We start from the raw sequence: 20,010 nt of genomic DNA, 5'->3' as shown, positions 1-20,010 counted from the left end.
ATTGGGAAAGCCCACAACTGAACAAAATATCTAGATGTTGCCTCATGAGTGCCAAGCAGGAGGCAGGAATCCCTTCTCTTGACCTGCTGGTTTTGCTCCTGCTAATGCAGTGCAGGCTGTGATTAGCCTTCGTCGCTGCATTGGCATGCTGCTGACTCGCCTGCAACTTGTCCACCACAACTTCCAGATTCTCCTCCGCAGAGCTTACCTCTCCAGTCAGCCCCAGTGCAAGGGCTTGTTCCCTCCCAGGTGCGGGACTTCGCATCTGTTGAACTTCACCAGGTTCCTACTGGCCTGTTCCTCCAGCGTTTCTTAATTAATAGTTGATTCCATGCAGAATAAATGTAAGGCAGGTTATTTTCTCTCAACTTGCTTATCGAGTTGCACTCCAGCTTGCTTTTAAAGATGGTACTTGCACCTGTGACCATGTGTTTGTACAAGCAGGAGTGACTGCCCAGTGAGGAATAACCACCCTTCTCTTCGGGTCCTGGTGGCAGCTGCAACTGGAAGTGACATCTACCCATCAAAAAATGTACCGATTGGCTTGGTTAAGGATTCATGTAGAGCGTACAGACAGCAGTGGTCTTACTGATACACATCTTCTGCAGCGCCTGGACCTAGGTTAGCTTGGGCTGGGACAGGCAGCTCTCCTGCAGTCTGTCCTGAGACTAGATAAGTCACGACCGTAACCTTGCTAAGAAATGATACATGAAAATACTTTCCCTGCTGCTGCTTGTGTCTGAGCAAAGGCACAAATAGGAGAACTGGGAGGCTGGATTGTTAGCCTGTGCATTTTAAAGAGATTCATCACAGAGTTGTTATATAGGACGTGCAGAAAACTGCGTATCCTGTTCTACCCCAGGGGGACGCGGGCAAGATTGATCAGCATGTCTGAGAGAATAGCAAAGTGGGTCTAATGAGGTGGAATACGTCTCGACGTACAAGAGAGCCGTGTAGCAGTCAGGGGAACTGTGTGTTATGCAGCCCAGAGTTAATGAGTGAAAATTGGGCTGGCAGAAGCTGTGCTGCTCCTGCGAGGTCTGCGGTGAGAGGAGCACGCTGCCCTAATTGGGCTGGGCAGAAGGGGGTGATGGCTCCTGCTTCCTGCAGCGGCCTCGTTAGGTGTGTGCTCTGGCAGGGTAGCAGGGCTACCGCTGGGAGCAGAATACCCAAATGGGATTATTATAACTCGTTTCTCTTTGCCTATATTCAGGCCTGACAATGCAAAATGGTGCCTAGTTATACCAACTCCAGCAATTTTGATTTGGAAAAATAAAAAATAAATATCATCAAGAAACAGAAAAATTTCCTGATACAGTGAGCACACAATCATGTTTGTTTTTATTGTTCCTAATTGTTAGGATTCCCTGATTTCGGTGCTTGTGAGGACTGTCTGCTGAAGTAGTCTCTCTGCTCTTGGCTCTGACGTGCCCGTGCCCCACTGCTGTAACTTACAACGGGCTGTTTTGAATCGTGTCATGAGCTCCCTGGCCTAAGAGCAATCTGCTCGTGGTACTAAATGTGTGTGTGCCTCCGTGTTGGTCGTCCTTAACGTCTAGCACATGTTTCCATAGCTGTGGTCGACTTACTTCAAGAGCTGACTGATATAGATACTCTCCATGAGAGTGAAGAAGGAGCTGAAGTCCTCATAGACGCTCTAGTAAGTAGTAAACTCCGGATTATTTCAGTGGCTGAGCAACGTCTGCCTTGCACAGCGCGGCAGCACGTACTCTGAGCTGCCACGCTTTCTGCACCTCTGGTTATCCGCATCGCCAGCACCGCAATGGAGTTAGCCAGGTCAGGAGCCTGCTCTCTTGGAGCTGAAATGCTGTGTGGAGGACCACGATGGTGTTTTTGATGGAATGCAGAGTTTGAGGTGGAGGTTCGTCTTGCACCTTGTTAGACCACTTCTTTTTTGGAAGGAACACGCTCATATTGCAAAATCTGTGTAGGCTAGGAGATTTTTTCATGCAGGGAGGGAGAATGAAGTAATATTTGTGACTTGGACAGTGTCCTATTGAAAATAGGAACTTGATTTGCATTTTTCTTGCTTCTTGTGGAAGAGGGTGACTCTGTTCAACAGTGAAAAATTGAAGTTTGTGGCAGGGCTCGGGTTATCTGAAGGACAGCGGGGCCATTGTCATCTTTCAGTCTGACCTCTTGCACGGGAGATCAGTTGTCTTCTACCCAGTGACTTTTATTTCAAACCCAAAAATCTGTGCTTGAACTGGGACATCTGTTGTTGTAGTGAGGGTGCACGTTTTTCTTAATAAGAAGTAAAACCCTGGAAGTTTTCATGTAACAGAGCTAATGCTCAGAGGAGGGGCTAGAGGTAATGATGCTTTTTGGCGTAGAGATTAACCCCAGAAAATTATCTACGTGCAGTAGAAGGTGCATTGCTCAGTCTTAAGTGCTCCCTGCCTGGTTGACTCTCTTGAGCCTCTCGACCTCCGTGGTGGTGGACTTCCCCTTTTCCCAGAATTTGCGCTGGATGCCTCCTTCTCCTCAGCTGTGGGAGGAGGACACCGAACCGAGCAGAAGCCCTCCAGAGAAGTGATGCCCAGCAAAACTTGAGTTTTGCACATCTGTGAACAGAGCTTCTGCCAGCGAACCGCTGCATTTGCAAATCGCTGGGGCTGCAACTTGTTCTGTAACTGTTGTGTTGAAATTGAAGGATGGGGAATCTCGCGTTTTCTTGTGTTTGCTTTGTTTGGCTGCTCTGCTTTCTCCTACAGTCCTTCTTGTCCAGTCACTATAATGTTGCCTTCCAAAGGTTAATGACGGTGGCCCGGAGCTGAGTTCCTCCAGCTGGCCTCTGGGCTGTTCTTAATTACTCTGCCTTCGTGGAAAGATTGCTGGATGAATGAAGTGGGAGCGAGGAACTGCTAGAGAAGATGTTTTCTATAAAATGTACAGAGAGGTAGTAAATCAAGCAAAGTTCTTTCTCTGTTTTCCTTGTCACCAGACCACTGATAATAGCCAAGTTTTAGAGGTTTTATTGTCCTCTTTGAAAGAAACAGGTCAGGCGTATCTTGGGAGAAATGTTTAGATGTCTGCATTTTACCTTTTTTTTTAAGAAAGTAGGTATAGTGTAGGGTGTCTGTGAAGATTGTTGCACTGCCTTCCACAAATACTTGCATTTTTTCTAGGTGTTCACTGAGCCCAAAGCTGGATAACAGTGTTTGAATTGGAAATGTTATTTTGTTTGACTTTTCCAAGCTCGTGTCTGCAATGGAAAGTTAGCCAAATCAAGCTGGACTCTGTCCAACTGCAGCTTTCAAAGCATACTTCTCGTGTTAGCTTTTTGACTGGGAGGCTCCACCTGCAGATGTAGGTTCTTGCTCCTGCTGTTGGTTTGTCGGGGTTTCGTTAGCTTGCTGAAGCCAGCTCGATATGTTCATCTTGCTAGGATTTAAATGCAGGGCTTCAGCTGGTGTTCCTGCAGCTTTTGGATTTGAGTCTGCGTGTGTGAGCGTTGTTCCTTCAGCTATTTGCACCTGTTAAGGTGGAAGACGCACAAAAATGTCGGCAGACCTGCAGTAAAGGGCTGAAGCGGAGCTGCTTGCCGAGCTGACAGCCGGCCCATCCGTGGTGGTGTGCGGTGCCTCGCGCTTAAGAATTCCAAGGGATTATAAATCAATCAGGCTGGTTCAGGAAATAAGACTCTGACAAGGTGCATGCTTTCCTCCAGATGTTTTTTCTGTTTAATCTGAAACACAAAAGTTGTTTAATTAATTAGGACAAACACAGTGGCAGATTTACTTGGTGATTCCTTCGCTTCCTCTGAGATTTTAGAGGAAGGTTGTTAATGTCTCCTGATCATGTCTAGCAGGATTTTTCAGTAGGGCTTAGTGATTTTTATTATTCATTAACCCCTGCCCGTTCTTTCTCCTTCATCTTCCTTTTTTCAGTCATCTTTCTTTTTATCTTCCCCATAACCCCGGTGATGTAGGTGGAGGGCCAGGTCGTGGCCTTGTTGGTCCAGAACTTGGAGCGGCTGGACGAGAGTGTGAAAGAGGAAGCCGATGGTGTCCACAACACGCTGGGTAAGTGGCTGTTGCACAGCCTCTCGCTTCCTGCTGGGTTTTGCACAAAGGGGAGATGAGTTATCCCTCCTGTTCCTTTCCTCCCACCCTCCTTTCCCCTTGAGCTGCCGACACGAGGGAGGAGGACCTGGTGCAGCTTTCGCTTGAGCGCAGCGTTGGCTCGCGGCAAGGCCAGGTCCCTTCAGCCAGCGTCTGTCGCGGGCTGCTGGAAGGGGCTTCTCCCGAAGCAGTTACGCAGGGAGGTGCTGCTGCACGGGTGGAACTCTGCGCTGCACCAGGAGGAGTGCTCCACTGCCTGTGTAATTACCACGTACCTATCTGTGAGCTCTACGTACTTCGTTACAAGAGCTGTTTATATCTTAGCAATATATTTAACTTCCAGGTATTAAAACATTTGGATTTTGTGTAAGCACATCGTTACCTCTGTTCTCCCATCTTTGCACAGCACAGTCCCTGCCTCGCAGGGGGCTGCTGTTATTAGCGCTCCGTTCACTCATCCGGGGGTGTGATCTCCCGAGCACCGGGAGGATGAGAGACTGGAAACATGAGTTTTGGCATTTTTGCTGCTGCTGTTGTTAGTTTAGTTCTGTGCAGTGGAAATTGCTGCTGGAGGCAAGGGAAGGTATCCTCGGCTTCTTTCAGCAGGACCTGGTGTCGCACTGAGGACGGGCTGTGTGGGCCGTGTAGAAGCTGAGAGGGCATCGTACACCTGAGCTTAAGTCTCACTCAAAAAAAGATAGTTTTGCAAATGATGCAACTTTGAGAAGAGCAATGCAGCCCTAGGAAGCACCTGTCAGGGCAGTGTTGATACAGGCCTGAGCTGAACTGCAGGTGTGGAAAACCAGCTGTTTTTTTGTCTTTCTTCTCAGCAATCGTTGAGAACATGGCAGAGTTCCGCCCGGAGATGTGCACGGAAGCTGCGCAGCAGGGCCTCATGCAGTGGTTGCTCAAGAGGCTGAAGGTGAGCGTGTTTTCCTGTTGTCGTTTGGGAGAGATCCCAAGAAAAACTGTCAGGCCACTGCTCTGGAACCTGCAGTGCTTCCGACGGTGTTTGGTGCAGCGTTCAAGGCCCTGGCTCTTGCAGCCTGTGCGGGTTATCTCTGGGATAAGTTCTAACGTTTGTGAATACAGTGGATTCAAAACTCGCCTCAAACCAGGAAGCGTGTCCCTTTGAACTTATTACAAACTAGCAAAATTGAAGGATTTGACTTTATGTGTAAGAAGCTCTACACAATGTGACACAAGTCTGTGAGCAGAAGTGCTCTCATTTTCGTAGTGTTTGCCTGGAGAAGTGTCTAATGTTGAGTCTTCTTGAACTTCTTTGGTTTTTACTTGTTTCTGTGGGAGTTCTTTTTGGTTAACACTTCCCTCATCCTGCCGTGAGAACGATGGTCTTTCCTGCAGAGCTGGACCCTTCACGTGGCTGCAGAGCAGCACTGGGGCTGCAGCCGCCGCTGTGCTCGTCCCCAGTAGCCGCAATCCCGCTGCACTCCTGGCTCACGCCTCGGGAGTGCTGCAACTGCCAGCACCCACCTTCCCCCGACAGCCCAGTGCCTGGGAACCTGCACATCGCTTAAAATAAGCCAGTTTTGCATGTGTGCGTGTCGGAGAAGCCAAGTTAAGGACAAAATGTTACAATTCAGGGTTTGTATCCTCTGTGGGTTTAGTTTAAATGGACGTACTTTTGTCTTTATGCTGTAAACATCTTACAGTAGAAAGTGTCTTTTTTCTGTTCGTATGATTCCTGTGGGGTGGATTTCTGCTCTGTGGCTAAGACCTGTAGGAATGTAAAAAGCTGATCGGTGAGCAGGGAAACTAAGAAAGACCATTTTATGCCTTTGCTTCCTACATCTCTAATGCTGTTTCGAGTTTCAGGTCATGTCTTCGTTTAACTGCTGCTGGCAGTGGCTTTTTCTTCAAAGTCATCTAATTGCCTTTTGAATTCAAAATTGCTTTTTGATATTCTTAGCATCCTGTGGCAGTGAGTTACACAGCTTAACTCTGTCTTGTGTGAAAAGATGCCTAAACATTCCCTGCAAAATACTGTGGGAAAGGAATGGATAGCTCAGCTTTCTCACAGAGCTCGTGAAGGGAATTTAGCGAACAGATTCCGGCTTTTTCTAGCCCCGTTGGGAAGGCATTAGCCCTTCCACACTTCGGTGTCTTTATGGCTAGAAGGCCTCTGAGTCACGGAAATGCTCTCAGCTTCCAAAGTGTGCACATACCCGTCTGTGCCCCTCCGATGCTCGTTAGCAGAAGCAACCTATAATTTCTCACTACAGGTAGGAACGGAATTATGTTCCTTTTGCTTAAAAACACAAAGTGAAGTTAATTTTATTCCAGGCAGCTCTGTACTGCTGCCTGCCTTGTAATTACTGTGGCAGCTGGCAGGCTTGGAAAGGAAAATAATCACAACTTGGATTCCCCTGCCTGGTGCCATGGAAAATGGATGGTAAAGGCCCTCGAAACTTGGTGCTGAGTGTGTCTTTCCGTTGCCTTGGCACGCGTTGACTTTGTCTGGCTGTGGGGACGCGGGCTCAGGCAGTGGTTTTTCTTACTTAGATGCTGTCGCAGGGAGCCGCGCGCTAATGAAACCCTCGCTCAGGCACCTTCGTGTTGCAGCACGTGGTCTGGAATCTCTCGCTCTGACAGATGTGGTTAGAATTAAACCAGGATCTCAGCACCTGGGTGGAGCGTTGTGCTGCTGAGGAATGCCTGTGGGATGAGTTTTAAAATCAGGGTTCTGTCTAGGCACAGCAAGGACATCTGGCACACAGCGGAGTGTGGATTTCTGTTCTGTGACTACCTTTCAGTTGCATAGTTGTGTTCTGACTGTCAGAACCCCTTCAGAAAGCTTAACAGCTCCCTTCTCCCAGTATAGGCTGGGTTTGGTGATGCTGTGTGCAGCCTGGAGAGAGCAGAGCGTTATTTCCGTAGGACGGCGGTTGGTGCCCACTGTGGTAGGAGCCCGCAGAGCTGCGCAGCCCCGAGCACCTGCCGCCTTCCCCAGCTCGTGCCACTGCCCGCTTGCAAGTGCTACGTGGCCGCCGTAAGCACCGTCGCCTGCAGAGCAGTCGGGGCTCCCGTCGGATGAAAAGCTTGGTTTGAAGGCAGTGCTCTGTGGCGTTTGGGATCTTCCTGCTTTTCGTGTTTTTGGGGTGCGTGGTGCCCGTGCGTTGTGACCGTGCCTTCGGTAGCAGGTTGGCATAACGGGCCCGCGTGTGGCCTGGCGCCGGCGGGTCCGCTCGGTCACGCCGCAGCTACTCGTGCGTTTGGGGACAAATGCTACATTTTAAGCCTAGTGCTTATTGCTCCTCTTGAACAGTGGAGTATAAATAGCTGGTAACTGTATTTTTTAAATTGTTTTGTTGATTTTATGAATTCCTTCAGTAAACAGTTTGTGTTATTATCTGATGAGTTCATATTTGGTCTTTCTGTAGAGGAAGCTGCTTTGGCAGCATGCAAAAACATTGGATCCAGTTCAGAATCCCATTTCAGGGATACTTTTTTTCCTTCAAATTCAGCATTTTGATTTCATTATAAATTTTTTTTTAACATATTTGAGTATAGAGGGAATGTAAGAAATGAAATTTATGTGCAGACTAAAGCCATCTCACGTTCTTCTGTTTGTGACATTGTGATCCTCATACAGAGGCAGTTACTATTTAATGTAACTGTGATGTATTTTCTGAAATTCTGGTTTTGATGGCAGGTGCAGACTTTTAGAATAGGGAGAAGCCCCATGTGCTCATATAACATCATGGAAAACTTTATCACAGGAAAGAGATTCCGTGTTGCAAACAACTGGAGACCGTTTGCAGGGGTTTTGAGCCTGCTTATGTAGGAGGGTGTGAAGGAGCAGAGCTGAGCTTCTACGCACGCGTGCGTGAGTGCGCGCCCTCGCCCCATCACCCCTGCGTCGGAGAGAGCGGTTACTGTTTTGTCACTGAGCCCCACAGCAAAATTACTGCTCTTGTATTTGGGTTTGTGTTGCTCATACCTTTGGTGATTTCATTAATGTGTCCTTCAAATCAATGAAATGCAGAGCCGTGCCCTGATGAGTCTCTTGTTCCTTCTTCACCAACAGGCTAAGATGCCTTTTGATGCCAACAAGCTGTACTGCAGTGAGGTGCTGGCAATTTTGCTCCAGAATAACGATGGTGAGACCTGCCCGTGGTATGGATGTTCTGTTGGGGTGGGATCCAGGCTTCCTTCAGGTCACAGCAGCACTCTCCTGCCTTTGGCTTCCCTTGGCTTGTGCCCTCTCCCGTACGCATGCGCCCTCTCTTCCTCTGCAGCGTTGCTACTTCATCAAGCCGTATTGATTTTGGTCGTTGATGTATCAGTGTTAGATGGCTGTAAAATCTGACAGTTAGCTTCATTTTTCTTTCTCTTTTTCCCCCTTCCCCCCACCTCCGTCTAGACAACAGAGAATTGCTTGGGGAGCTGGATGGGATCGATGTGCTGCTTCAGCAGTTATCCGTGAGTAATTCACATGCGCCCTCTGTACCGGCGGGAGGCTGGGGCTGGGTGTGAGGGGGGAGCACACTGTGGGTGTAGCACTGTCCTAGCAGCCTGTAGATTCTGAAGCACAGCAGTGCTGTGTGTTTAGTGGTGGCATAGTCCCTGAGTAACTTCCACGCAGGTGTGTCATCCGTGGTAAGTGAGGTTAATCCCCGTTTTACAGATGTTAACGTGCAGGTACACAGAAGTTAAATTATTTTGTTATCGTGACATGGCACGTTGGAGATAGGCAGGGTTACAGTTTGGCCATCTTCAACATTCCTCACTCCAGGCACTGGGCTGCATTGTGCCTACGTTTGAGCTAGCTGAAGGTAATTCTTAGTCCCCTGACATCTCTTGAGGCAACACTGTTGGGAGGTTCGGGTGCTGCAGAGCAGACCCCTCACGTACCCGTTATGCCAAGGAGTTCTCCGGTAACGAGCGTATCCGCACACTTCTGTGAACCGTGCAGTCGGTGAGTTTGCCCTTCCCTTCGCAGGCCCTGCGTTGTCTTCCAGCTGCACAGGTGTGGGGTACAGTCAGGGCAGCAAAGAGGGCAGCAGAGTTACGAGAGAGAATGCATCAGCGACGTGTGTGGCTGCTGCTCTGATGCCTGCAGGCTCACGCGCGTCAGATGCTGAAGGCTTGTGATGTAAAGTGTTCGTGTATGCTCTGAAAGGGAGCCCTCCCTTTTGGGGTAATTCTGCTTTCTTTGCCATGCAGGTGTTTAAACGACACAACCCCAGTACAGCAGAAGAACAGGAAATGATGGAGAACCTGTTTGACTCCCTCTGCTCCTGCCTAATGCTCAGTTCGAATCGCGATCGCTTCCTCAAGGGCGAAGGCCTACAGCTGATGAATCTGATGCTGAGGTACCCGGATAACTTCGTGATTTTCTTGCCTGCTTTTGACTGGATATTTGTGGTTTTCTGTTTATAAAATTTCTGCGTTAGCATATTTGTTTGTTTTCTGTTTCTTTTTTTCCAGCATGTAAGCTGAACCTTCTCAGATGTATGAGCTCCACTCTGTGTCTTTAGCTTTGTTTCCTGACAAATGGGGTTACTACATTAGGTGCTGGAAAGTAACAGTGCGGGTCTGTGGGGCAGACACCCAGATGAGAGATATGGTAGGTCAGGCTGCTAATCCTCTAAGGATTTAAGAGACCTCCGTGAGGGCAAGCGAGACCCTTTGGATGTCTCTGGGGAAAACGTTTTTCCTTTTGTTCCACAGTTCAAGCTTCACTGTGTTGTGTATCCTCTGAGCTGGTGAATTTTTTGTGGATGTTGATACAAAAATTGCTTTTGTGAAATAGGCATAAGTATGCATTTCTTCTTGCAACGTGTTTTGTCACACTGTGAATCTCCAGGGCTTCTCTGCTCTCTCTTCACATTTACTTTTGAGCTTGGTATTGAATCGTCTCTGAGCTGGCTGCCTTCCTCCAGACCTCAGGAGTGGGCGCAGTGGGGCTGGCTCCGGCTTTCCCGGTGTGCTGAGCGGCGTGCGGTGCCAGGTTAGCAAACGCCAACAAGAAATGATGTATTCCTGCAGTGCGTGGCTGGGTAATGTGCAGCAGCAGGGAACTGAATAAATAACCAAACGTAGATTATTCAAATAGGAACACTGTGTTTTCTTGAGGCTAATTAAAGAAAATCTCCCAAACTAAGAAGGAGAGGGAAGCCTTCCTCCGCCTCGAGTACTAAGCTGCTAAGCTCGACTTGCAGAACTAATTACTTGGCGTCCTTGTGCCATGTGGGTGGGACTCAGTGTTTGGATTTTTAATAGTTTTTTTTCCTCATTTTTGGACTCTACTGTTCACCACTTTCTGTACTAGGACCCCAGCTGGAAAATTATGACAAGAGGAAAATTTCTCCCTGGATGCGTTTCTCCTCCGCCCCAGTAGTTGTGAAGGGGTTTGCAGGGACAAAATGTGACTTAACTGCCAGCAGCAGCTGTGTCTGATGGAAGGACTTTCCCAGACCTCAATCTTTTGGTGCTTAGGAACCTAATTAATTCTACAGTCTGAATGGGATTGGTAAAGTGGCAATGGAAGAAGTAACAATTCATGGAATATTTTCTGGAAGCCTATATCACTACTGTCCATAAGCACGGACTGTACTGACAGTTGATTTTTATTTTTTTAAACTCTTCTGTCTAGTTCAGATAAGTAGAAAAGTTGAAATTCTTCTTACCTGGCTGTGAGCAAATAATGTGAGTTGACAGCTGACTGAGTCTTGTCCCCAAACGGTCTCTCTTCTGGCCCTGACTTGTCCTACACTGCACATCTCATTTAGAGAGGGCAGCACCTAGTTGGACAGAGCGAGTAAACTTCTTGCTTCTAGTGGTGTCTTCAGACTAGAGTTGAAGGTGTTCAGCTGGTGCTTGTATTGCTGATTCATGTTTTTCTTCTTTTGAAGAGCTGCCAACCACTTCCTTAGTATTTCCCACTATCCGTGTTGTTGACGTGTCAGTTCTTTCCTGTGCATGATTTTCTTCTTTTAATACTCCTAATGAATGAAACGTCAGGATTCTGACACAGGTGATCATGCATGTAACCTAAAACACGTGAGAGCAGTGATGTCAGCACATCCTTAAAGCTGCTTCTGTACTTCGGAGTGGCTGGCTGGGTCAGAGCTGCGATGCTGTTGGTAGGTGTGATATTTCCTTATCGGTGTCGGAAGCTTGCTCTGGTAGGTGTGACACAGGTGGGGCTGCATCTGTCTTGTTTAAGTAGTTAACTCAGGTCTTCAGAACTGCAGGGACGTGGTGCTGAGCTCTGCCGTCGCTTGGCATCTCTTGAAAACCAGCTCTTTGGGTTCTGAGTGTTGGTGCTTTGCCAGTAGTAAGTAGCAAGAGAATGAATGACGTCGGAGTCCAGTGCCCTTCGGAGAGCACGGGAGACGATTGGCGCGAAAGCACTGGTTTGTGCTGATGAGAGTTAGGGAATGGATGCTGGGAGAAGGCGGCTGCTGGAGGAGGAGAAGCTGTGGGCACGCTCAGCTGCTGCCGTGGGCCGTTACTTGCTCCTGCAGGTGGTGGTGTGATGGAAGGGAGAAAGCTCCGCGGGATGCGGCGCTCCTGAGGAGAGCAGAGCGCGTTTCTGTAGCTTTCAAAGCACCGAACGAAGCAAAGCGCCTGAGAACCGAGCTGCTGGGTTTTGGTGTGTGTTTGCTTGTGGGTTTTTTACATATTTTAATATCCAGAAGATATTAAATGGCTCTTAGTTCTGTTAACATTGATATCATCAGGAGCTCTCTTGGTGTATGCTTCAGAGCTCCGGCAGGTGCTGGGTTTTGCCTCCCACTGCTTTGGCACCGCAGGCTGGCACTGGGAGTAGGGAGGGGGCCCTGGTGGGTGTTATCTGGAGCTGCACGGGAGTGTCACGCTTCTGTATCTTCTCGATAACTTCATGATAAACAACAAAGAACAGAAATGCCATTCAGCTGTGATTGACCACCTCGCCCACAAATAGGGCAGAGTATTTTTCTCTCCTGTCGGTGTCTTCTGAACACTGGAGGGAGAGATGTGTTATTTTTTGTTTTTACTTTGAAGGCGGTTAATCATTGTACCATAGTCTGTGCAGATGAAAGGACAAATAAGCAAAGTTGAAAGTTTATTGATGTGAAGTGAGATAGATAAGCTGTGTGAGAATAAAGATATCAGGCTTGAATCTCCATTACTGTCTCGGAGAAGGTAACATTCTGTATCGTGCTACCCGGTCCATCTTGCCAGGTTGTTCTCTTAATAACGGTCGTGCACACAGACCTGCGGAGAAGTGCAGCACCTTTCAGCTGAGCATTTAACATGCTCGAGAGGTTCCTACGGACAGTAACAAAAACAGGACTGCTTTCCGTCGCGCTGAGCCTTGGACGGTATGGCCAGCAGCGAGAGATGTTGTTCTCTGCGAACGTCTGCTGGTTTATGGGGAGACACTGGTTACACCTGGAGACGAGCGTGATGTAGCTGATGTGCTTTCCGTGTGTGTCCTGGGCTTGGTGTGGTCTCGGACTTGCAGTGCTGAGGGGGACGTGCTGTTGACCATGGGGAGTGGAGCTTCACCGAGCAGGTATGGGAGGTGAGCCGAGGGGCTTGGGAGGAGACCAGGCTGAGGAGAACAGAGCCCATGACAGCAGAAATGAAATGGGCAGTTTTGAAGTAGGATGAGAGCACGGGTGTGTATAATTATTTGGTTTGCACCTCTGCATCAATGGAGGCTCGTTTGTTTTATGGAGCACCTTTATCAAAAATAAGATGTTTTGTGAAGGTGGTGGCTACCAGCGGAAGGTTTATAAATGTCACACAGAATTAAATTCAGGGTTTTTTTAGGTCAGGAAGCACTTTTAGTACACAGTCCCTCAGCCTTGCCTTGGTAACCTAAATGCAGTTTACCTTACAAAGCCAAGAGAGAAAAACAGGCTTGTAATGTCGGTTCCCTGCGCACGCTGACAGGAGGCTTATTGCTTTTGCTGTAAAATCGTGTTCAGGTTTGGAGGAGACGCGGCCGCTCGGCTCCCAGGGGATGTGTCAGGAAGATTCTCTTGCATAGGAAAAATGACACATGGCTTTCCCAGTTACTCACTGGAGGTGTGTGTGTGCGCGCACAGACGTGCAGCACTGGGAGCTTACGGAAACGCGCTCCGTCACTTGGGCAGCGCCGCCGTCCGTTCCGCAGCGGTTCGGCGGCTTTTGCTGACCCTTGGAAAAGCGTTTGCTCCTGCACAGCGAAAACAGGCTGAGAATGGACAGCTCTGTGCAGCTCCCCAAAGCTTGACTGTAGCTATTTCAGGGTATATTTTTCATGATTATTAAAATCCTTTTATGTTTTCTTGTCCTGCTGTTCCTAATGACCCCATGGAAACTTAGACTGTCTCTTTACTAAATCTTCCGGTTAATTAAACAGAACTGTTTATGCAGCACTTTTCCAGGAAATCTAATATTCTGCTTTTGCAAGCGTGTTGGAAAGTGAGAGGTTGCGTTAACGCTAATGTGGAAAGTCCAAACAGTGTTAGCAGCTCTTCTTTTTGAAATAATAACTGCACCAAAAGCGTTATCTTGGATGCAAAGGTGTTGAAAGGAGGAAAACAATGGTCAGCCAATAAAGTTGTAATTGGGAGTTCTCTGGGAAGGCTGAGGTCACTCCGTTCGGTGAGACTCACGTACGCTTGTCTCTGAATTAGTGTTCAGCTGAAAGTTACCTCAATAAGCACAGATGAGACTAAGATAAACTGCTTGCCCTCTGGCAGAATAAATATTTCAAATAAAATCAACTCTAGACAGTCCAGTCAAGCAGCTATTGATCTCTAAAAGCCTGAACTTAAACCCAATGAATATTCCAGAGATCAGCTCTGTGCAACCTTCCTAAATGCTGATCAATATGCAATTACTTCCCTGAAAACATTTCTTATATTGTCCGGCCTAAGAAGCACTTTATTTTTAGCTCCCTGTAGAGGGAGGGTGGGGGTGCTGAGCCACCCCCCTGCACTGCTCTTCGCTCCTGGGTAGAACCCGCTGCTGCACCAGCTCCCAGCTGCACTGGTGCTTCCAACAGCCGCTTCGTGCCCATTGGAAGTGCCCGCGGCTGCGCTGGGCAAAGCACTTTTCTTCTAGGCCTGGGGTTAATGTGTTGGGGTTTAGTTTGCACGTTGTTATGGGCTCACCAAGTTTGGTCTGTGGGGGGGAGGCGTTTCTGCAGCTCTCCATGTGCAAGCTCTGGAGGAGGAGATGCTGCTGATGGCCACGGGGGCCGGTGGCCAGTGGCCAGGCAGGCTGGTCCCGCACTCTTGGGTTTGGCTTGGTGTGTGCAGGGGCAGTGTGGGTGCTGCTGCCTCTGCGGGGGAACGAGCCAGGGGCTGAACTGCCCGAGCAGTTTGCTCCTTATGGATCCTTATTCCGGGTCAGCAACAATCTGAGCGCCGTACGGTCGTGCAGAGCAGCTGGAGTGTGTCCCAGCAGAGCTGTGCCCCAGGGGAAGATCACGGTGTGTTTTGGGGGGGGTTATTTTTTAATGTGTGCACGTAGCTGTGTGTTTGTTAGAGAATGAGTTATCTTAGAGAAGGGAAAAGCAGAGGAGATTGCCGTGCATGTGGGGTGGAAAGTGGTGGGGCTTGTGACCATCCTGCCCCGGGGCGAACGTGCTGCTGGGCTGGCCTGGCCTGGGGGGTGCTGGGGGCTCTCGTTCCTCAGCTCACGTTAGCTCCTGCTGACGTTTTCCTGCTCTGTGTGTTTAAGGGCTCTATTAGCGACTACTTTTTCAGTTCACATTTCACAAGACATTTTATTTTTTTCCTGGATGAATTATAAATTCCTCTGTTTCTGGTTTGAGAGGTACAGGACTTGTGGAGATGGCTTTCAGACTGGCTGTGCGTTATCGGTGTGAGCTAACCAGCGCCAGCGTTCCGAACGCACGTTAAAACACAATAGCCCGGAATCTATCTGCGTCCTTCCCAACGGGATTTCCGGAGATGGGGCTTTCCGCGTTATCGCTGACCACCAAGCTACGCTTAGCAAACTTGCACCTTTTTGAAACTGAATTAGTACTAGATCTAAATCCTGATCTTTTTGGTGGCGGTATTTGCCTCGTGTACCCCACCCAGGCTCCCCTGCCGTTTTGTGCTAGTGTTTGCAAGGTGGTGAAGAAATAATTTCTTCAATAGCTGAGAAATAAAAAATAAAATCATAGCAATAAAATGTATAAAATGAAATAAAAATAAAATAGAAAATAAAAATAAATAGAAGACCTTTAAAAAGGAATAACCAAGAGAATATTCTCAACTGCAGTTTTGGAAAGATAATTTTTTTGATGTAATGTTTTGGCTTATGGAAGAAAATCTTGCTTAGAGCTTGTGCTCAGACTCCTCCTGCTTTCCTTGTCATATTCACTTCCCTTTCCATTGTCTCTTTAGTGTGGTCCAAAGCTTCTCATGTCCCTGAAAAGTTTAACTTGCAGCTTTCTTTTCACAGAGAGAAGAAGATTTCCCGCAGCAGTGCCCTGAAGGTGCTGGACCACGCCATGATTGGGCCCGAGGGCACAGATAACTGTCACAAGTTTGTCGACATTCTTGGTCTGAGGACCATCTTTCCACTCTTCATGAAATCACCCAAAAAGATAAAGAAAGTTGGAACAACTGAAAAAGAACATGAAGGTAGGTGTGCTTCCACGTCCTCCTTATGGTAGCGGAGGAGGCGAGCGGAAGGCCAGTGTCGGAAAAGTACCCGCGGCGAGGAGGGAATGGCACGTCACCAGTCTCTTCATGGCTCCTCCTGCAGCTCCTGGGTCCGGGCAGCCTGCCCCTGGCTGGTGGCGACACACTTGCCCTGCTTATTTGGGCATCAGCAGGTCCTGGCGGTTCCGTTTCATCTGCTGTTAATAAGTTATTTTACTCCTGTAGGGTCTGTTGTTTGAAGCTCTTGACTCTTTGATGCAAAACTCTTTTGAAGAGAGTAATGAGGCAACTACACATGTCACCTCAGAAGCGGGGTTTTCATGGCTCCGAGCACTGAAGTGTGACTCGATGAACATCAGGCATAGCAGAAATAAACTGCATGCTTTTGAAGTTGCTTTTTTTTTTCTTCTGTTTTTTTCCTCTCTACCCTGGAAAACTCCACTTTAACAGAAATCTGCTGTGGAGCACAACTGCAAGGCCTTATGCTGAACTGAATCTAGGGTCAGTCCCTCCTGCTTCTGGTAACACCACCTTTTCCGTTGTGTTAATAATTGACTGTGTCTTGAAAGAAACTTTGGATACTGCCAGTGATGCTTGAGGTTTTGTGCCAGTTCATTACTCATCTTGGATCCGTAAAGGGTGAATATCGTCAAAAGCTGAAGAGGAGTGAGTGCGTCTCAGGCTTGCGTGGTGTCCATCCTTTGCCTCTTGCAGCAAACCAAGGGAAAACGAAGGAAACAGCAACAAAATGGGAGCTCTAAACCCAAGTGCCTTGCTGTGATACTGTCCTCGCAGCTCCGTTGGACCCGATGTCCCAACGAGCTCCAAAGCAGAGGCAGGGAGGTGCTGCGTCCCGCAGACCCCGCCGGGCGCTGCGCTGGAGCACCGGCTGGGACTGAGCAGTGGGGTGGGCGGCTGCGTGTTCTCGTTATCCCTGAGGACAGAGTGCTGAGGAAGAGGAGGGGCAAATTCAGCTGGCAGCCGTTTTCTTCCTGAAAAGCGGGCCAGTGGTGAGCTGGTGACTACGTTTGTTCTGCAGCACCGACGGTAAACGATGAAGTGCTCCGCTAACGAAGGTGGCGGCGTGGCGAGGCACGCGTGCCTGCGATAGCCGCCGGGGTGGGCTCTGGGGCGGCAGTGCCAGGGGCTGTGCCACCCGTGTGGCCGCGGCTGCATTCCGGGCACGGGTGCAGAGAAGGGCTCACCCGCAGCCCAGTGCCCGCCTGGCGCCGGTTCACGCACAGGCTGCCGGTGCCTGTGTCGTGCTGCGTGTCTCGGGTGGGTGGTGGTGAGGGAGAAATGCTGTTCTGGGGTTTGCGTAATAAAACTGCAGGGAGCAGTTGCACTTAGGTGATGGATTTAGGGGATGTTTTGAAATCTTCATTTGCAGTATGGAAATAAGGTTGTTTAATTCTTACTGAGAGAAAGCTCGAGCTCCAAAACGAGCTTTTGAGTAGAGAGATTTGGGTCTGTGGCTCGTGTCACTGACTTAATTTTTCAGTTTGGGAAAGTAAGTTAATCTCTGTCTCATCTGCTTCATCTTGCGACTGCAGGTGACATCTGTGTGCAATCTTGGCTGCTGTGGGATTAGGTAGCAGTCTGGAAAGCCCTAAAGGGGTCAGTTCCTAACTATTTCTGTGATAGGAAAAAAATCAAATCTGCCCTCAGGAAAATGGAGCGATCCGTGCAAACAGTCTTCGTATCGTACCTCCATCTCATTAACATTCAGAAGCAATGGAGGACATTAAGATGAGTCTAGAAATCAGTTTTATTAAAATAAACCCTCCCTAAAACGCTGCGGTAGTAGGTCCAATTTTCTTTGTTTTGCATCGCTGGGCAGGTGAGTTACTGAATTTCTAACGATGGGAGTTAATTGAGATGTTTAACAGGGTTCCCCGGAGCCCGTCGCAGCCATTGTCCTGACACGTGTACAAGCAGCACAGTGTGTGTTTTCGCTTGGCCAAACGTTGCACCAGCACCGCGCCGATTGCGCCGTGCTCGGGGGCACTGCCGGCTGACGGTGGGCTCCCGAGAGCCCCCGGCTGAGCGGGAGCACTGCAGGCTCCGTGCTGCTGGCCGGTTTTAAAGGCAACGGTGCCGGTCTGGCGTGACTGAGAGTCGATGCCCGCTGTGCTGATCCTCAGAACGTGCTTCGTTCTGCGTATCTCTGTGTTTGTTTATCAAAAAGAATCGTACGTGCTGGTATTCAGTCTTCTCTTGTCGTCTCTTGTAAAAACTTCATCCCGTGTTCAAACTGTTTTAAAAAAAAAACCAATAATGAGAATGAACTACTTCTGCTAGGGGAGTGTTCCTGTGTGTCAAATGGAGAACATGTTCCTTTACAGGATTAACTGGAATGGCTTTGTAGCAGAGGGAGCAGTATTTGTTAAAAAGCAGTTCTGAGGAGCTGCGCTGTGAACGCGGTGGCTGTAATGCCGTCGAGACTGCGTCGGGACAGACGCCCGTGGTTATGCTGCTAAAAATGGAATTCTTAATGGGCTATTAACCCTGGAGCCTAATTACAGCTGCTTAAAGGACAACCTTGGTAAAGTGCTTCAGCAGTGGGTGAGGTACCGCACAGCTCTGCCAGCGGGGTTCGTCCGCCGAGACTCTCCCTCCGCCGTCTGTCCTGGCGTCCCTTTGTCTGCGGCGGCAGCGGGGCTGGGGGCTGCTGTGGTTGTGTTCCTGGCACAGACACTCTCCTCATTGGGCATCCGATGCTCCTTCATTAGAGCACAAAATCCTTCCTGTGTGTCGGATGGTGGCAGGAAGATACTCCCCTTGTCTTTGTTCTATAGTAATATTGCTTTTACATAGCAGATAGTCCATAAAATAATATTTATTTTATTGTCTTGAAGGTGGTGTTCTGAATGCAACAAAATAGTAAATACCCTGGTGAAAAAAAATCTCAACGTGACTCGGCGAGCTTTTATTTATTACAGAAATTTATAATCCAAATTAAATTTGATAAGAATAACTTTTCTGTAATGTATTTCTCTCTTTTTTTAAAAAGCTAGCATAAAAGTGCCAGTGCTGGTTAGCTATGTTTTAAACACTGTCAGTGTTCAAAAATTATTTTACTCTAGGGAACCTGTGAACAATTTAAACCAAACTGCACATATTTATGCTTTATCTACACTGTGTAATTAGGAGAAAAGAAAGAGAAAATTTCTTAACCATCTTTATGGATGATCTGAGCCTGAAGATTTGCCTGAAGATACACGTTATCTACCCTTAAATTTTGCCTGATTTTGTACAGATCGTGATATACTTCTGAGAGTGTTAGTTTTGGGAGAAAAATCTCCTTTGAAGCAATTTCCCTTTTTCGGAGGCAGTGAAGCAACTCAAAACATAAATATTTTGCAGTTGAAGACAAAAATGACTTAGAGATTTCCTGTGTTCATGGGGCCAAAATACTTGTGGCCATCCAGCTGGGTTGGCCACCCTGAAAGAGAACCAGCCCGTCGTTGCGGAGGGCCGTGTGTCTCGGGCAGGTTTGTTGTGGGTTCGAAGGGTGGTGGGGAATTAATGCCGAGCACTACTGCAGAGCGGCACTGAATTCCGCGCGAAGCTCGGGATTTGGTGTTGTGATGGACGGCTCCCTGTGATCTGCTCGGTTAAGGACTGTGATCCTTCTAAAAGCGCCATCCAGACGGGTGTCAAGCCAGGGACGGAGCGCTGCGTGCGAAATGCGGTACGGCGTAGCCTGGCGGCAGCCTTCTGCTGTGGCGTGTCTCCGTGCTGAGCGAGTAGCACACAGTGGTGCCGTGCAGCCTGCCCGCAGTCGGCAGGTACACGCGTACGTCGTACGTGTGAGTCGGTGAGGGGGGGTCTCTGCGTTCTGACGGGGCACCCCGGGGGCGCCCTGGCTGCCTCGTGGCTTCCGTGGAGCTGAGCTGGAAGGGCGGTGAGGCGAGTGTCCAGTGTGTGAATTTGGCTCGGGTGGTTCTTGGCGTAAATATAGGGTAAGGTTTGGAATAATCCTTCTGTATTGTGGGTTTTGAAAGGCGGGGATGCTGCGCGAGTGTCTGTGTTCCGAAAACTCTTCTGTCACAGAATGTTATGGTTTGAAGTGGGGGGGGGAGGTCCGGGTGGCAGAAGCTGCCCATCACACCGGACTCCCGTCCCCCTCGGGGCTTGAGCCAATCGGCGCCTCTGCGAATTGCCCTATTTACGTCGGACAAAGGAACCGGAAAGGTGTGCCTGTGCCCAGGAGCAAGGAGAAGGGAGAGGGTGCGCAGCATGTCCTTGGAGGTCACCTCCTGAGACAAGCCTTTAATTCTCATCAGTCTTCTCTCCAG

General features: G+C 48.7%; 1 protein-coding gene across 1 annotated transcript in view; it reads left to right on the top strand.

Annotated features, from left to right (window-relative positions):
• Nucleotides 1-20,010, top strand: part of CTNNBL1 (catenin beta like 1) — a 53,785-nt gene that overhangs the window by 14,441 nt on the left and 19,334 nt on the right. The window contains exons 5-11 of the mRNA XM_086622967.1: nt 1,563-1,660; nt 3,953-4,046; nt 4,916-5,007; nt 8,134-8,206; nt 8,470-8,528; nt 9,273-9,421; nt 15,507-15,688. Of these exons, the coding sequence (XP_086479093.1) occupies nt 1,563-1,660; nt 3,953-4,046; nt 4,916-5,007; nt 8,134-8,206; nt 8,470-8,528; nt 9,273-9,421; nt 15,507-15,688 (747 nt within the window). The remainder of the gene's footprint in view (nt 1-1,562; nt 1,661-3,952; nt 4,047-4,915; nt 5,008-8,133; nt 8,207-8,469; nt 8,529-9,272; nt 9,422-15,506; nt 15,689-20,010) is intronic.

The sequence above is a fragment of the Tauraco erythrolophus genome, chromosome 18, assembly GCF_009769465.1.
Source record: "Tauraco erythrolophus isolate bTauEry1 chromosome 18, bTauEry1.pri, whole genome shotgun sequence".
NCBI lineage: Eukaryota > Metazoa > Chordata > Aves > Musophagiformes > Musophagidae > Tauraco > Tauraco erythrolophus.
The sequence above is the reverse complement of the archived record's forward strand: the minus strand, read 5'-3'. Positions and strand labels throughout refer to the sequence as shown.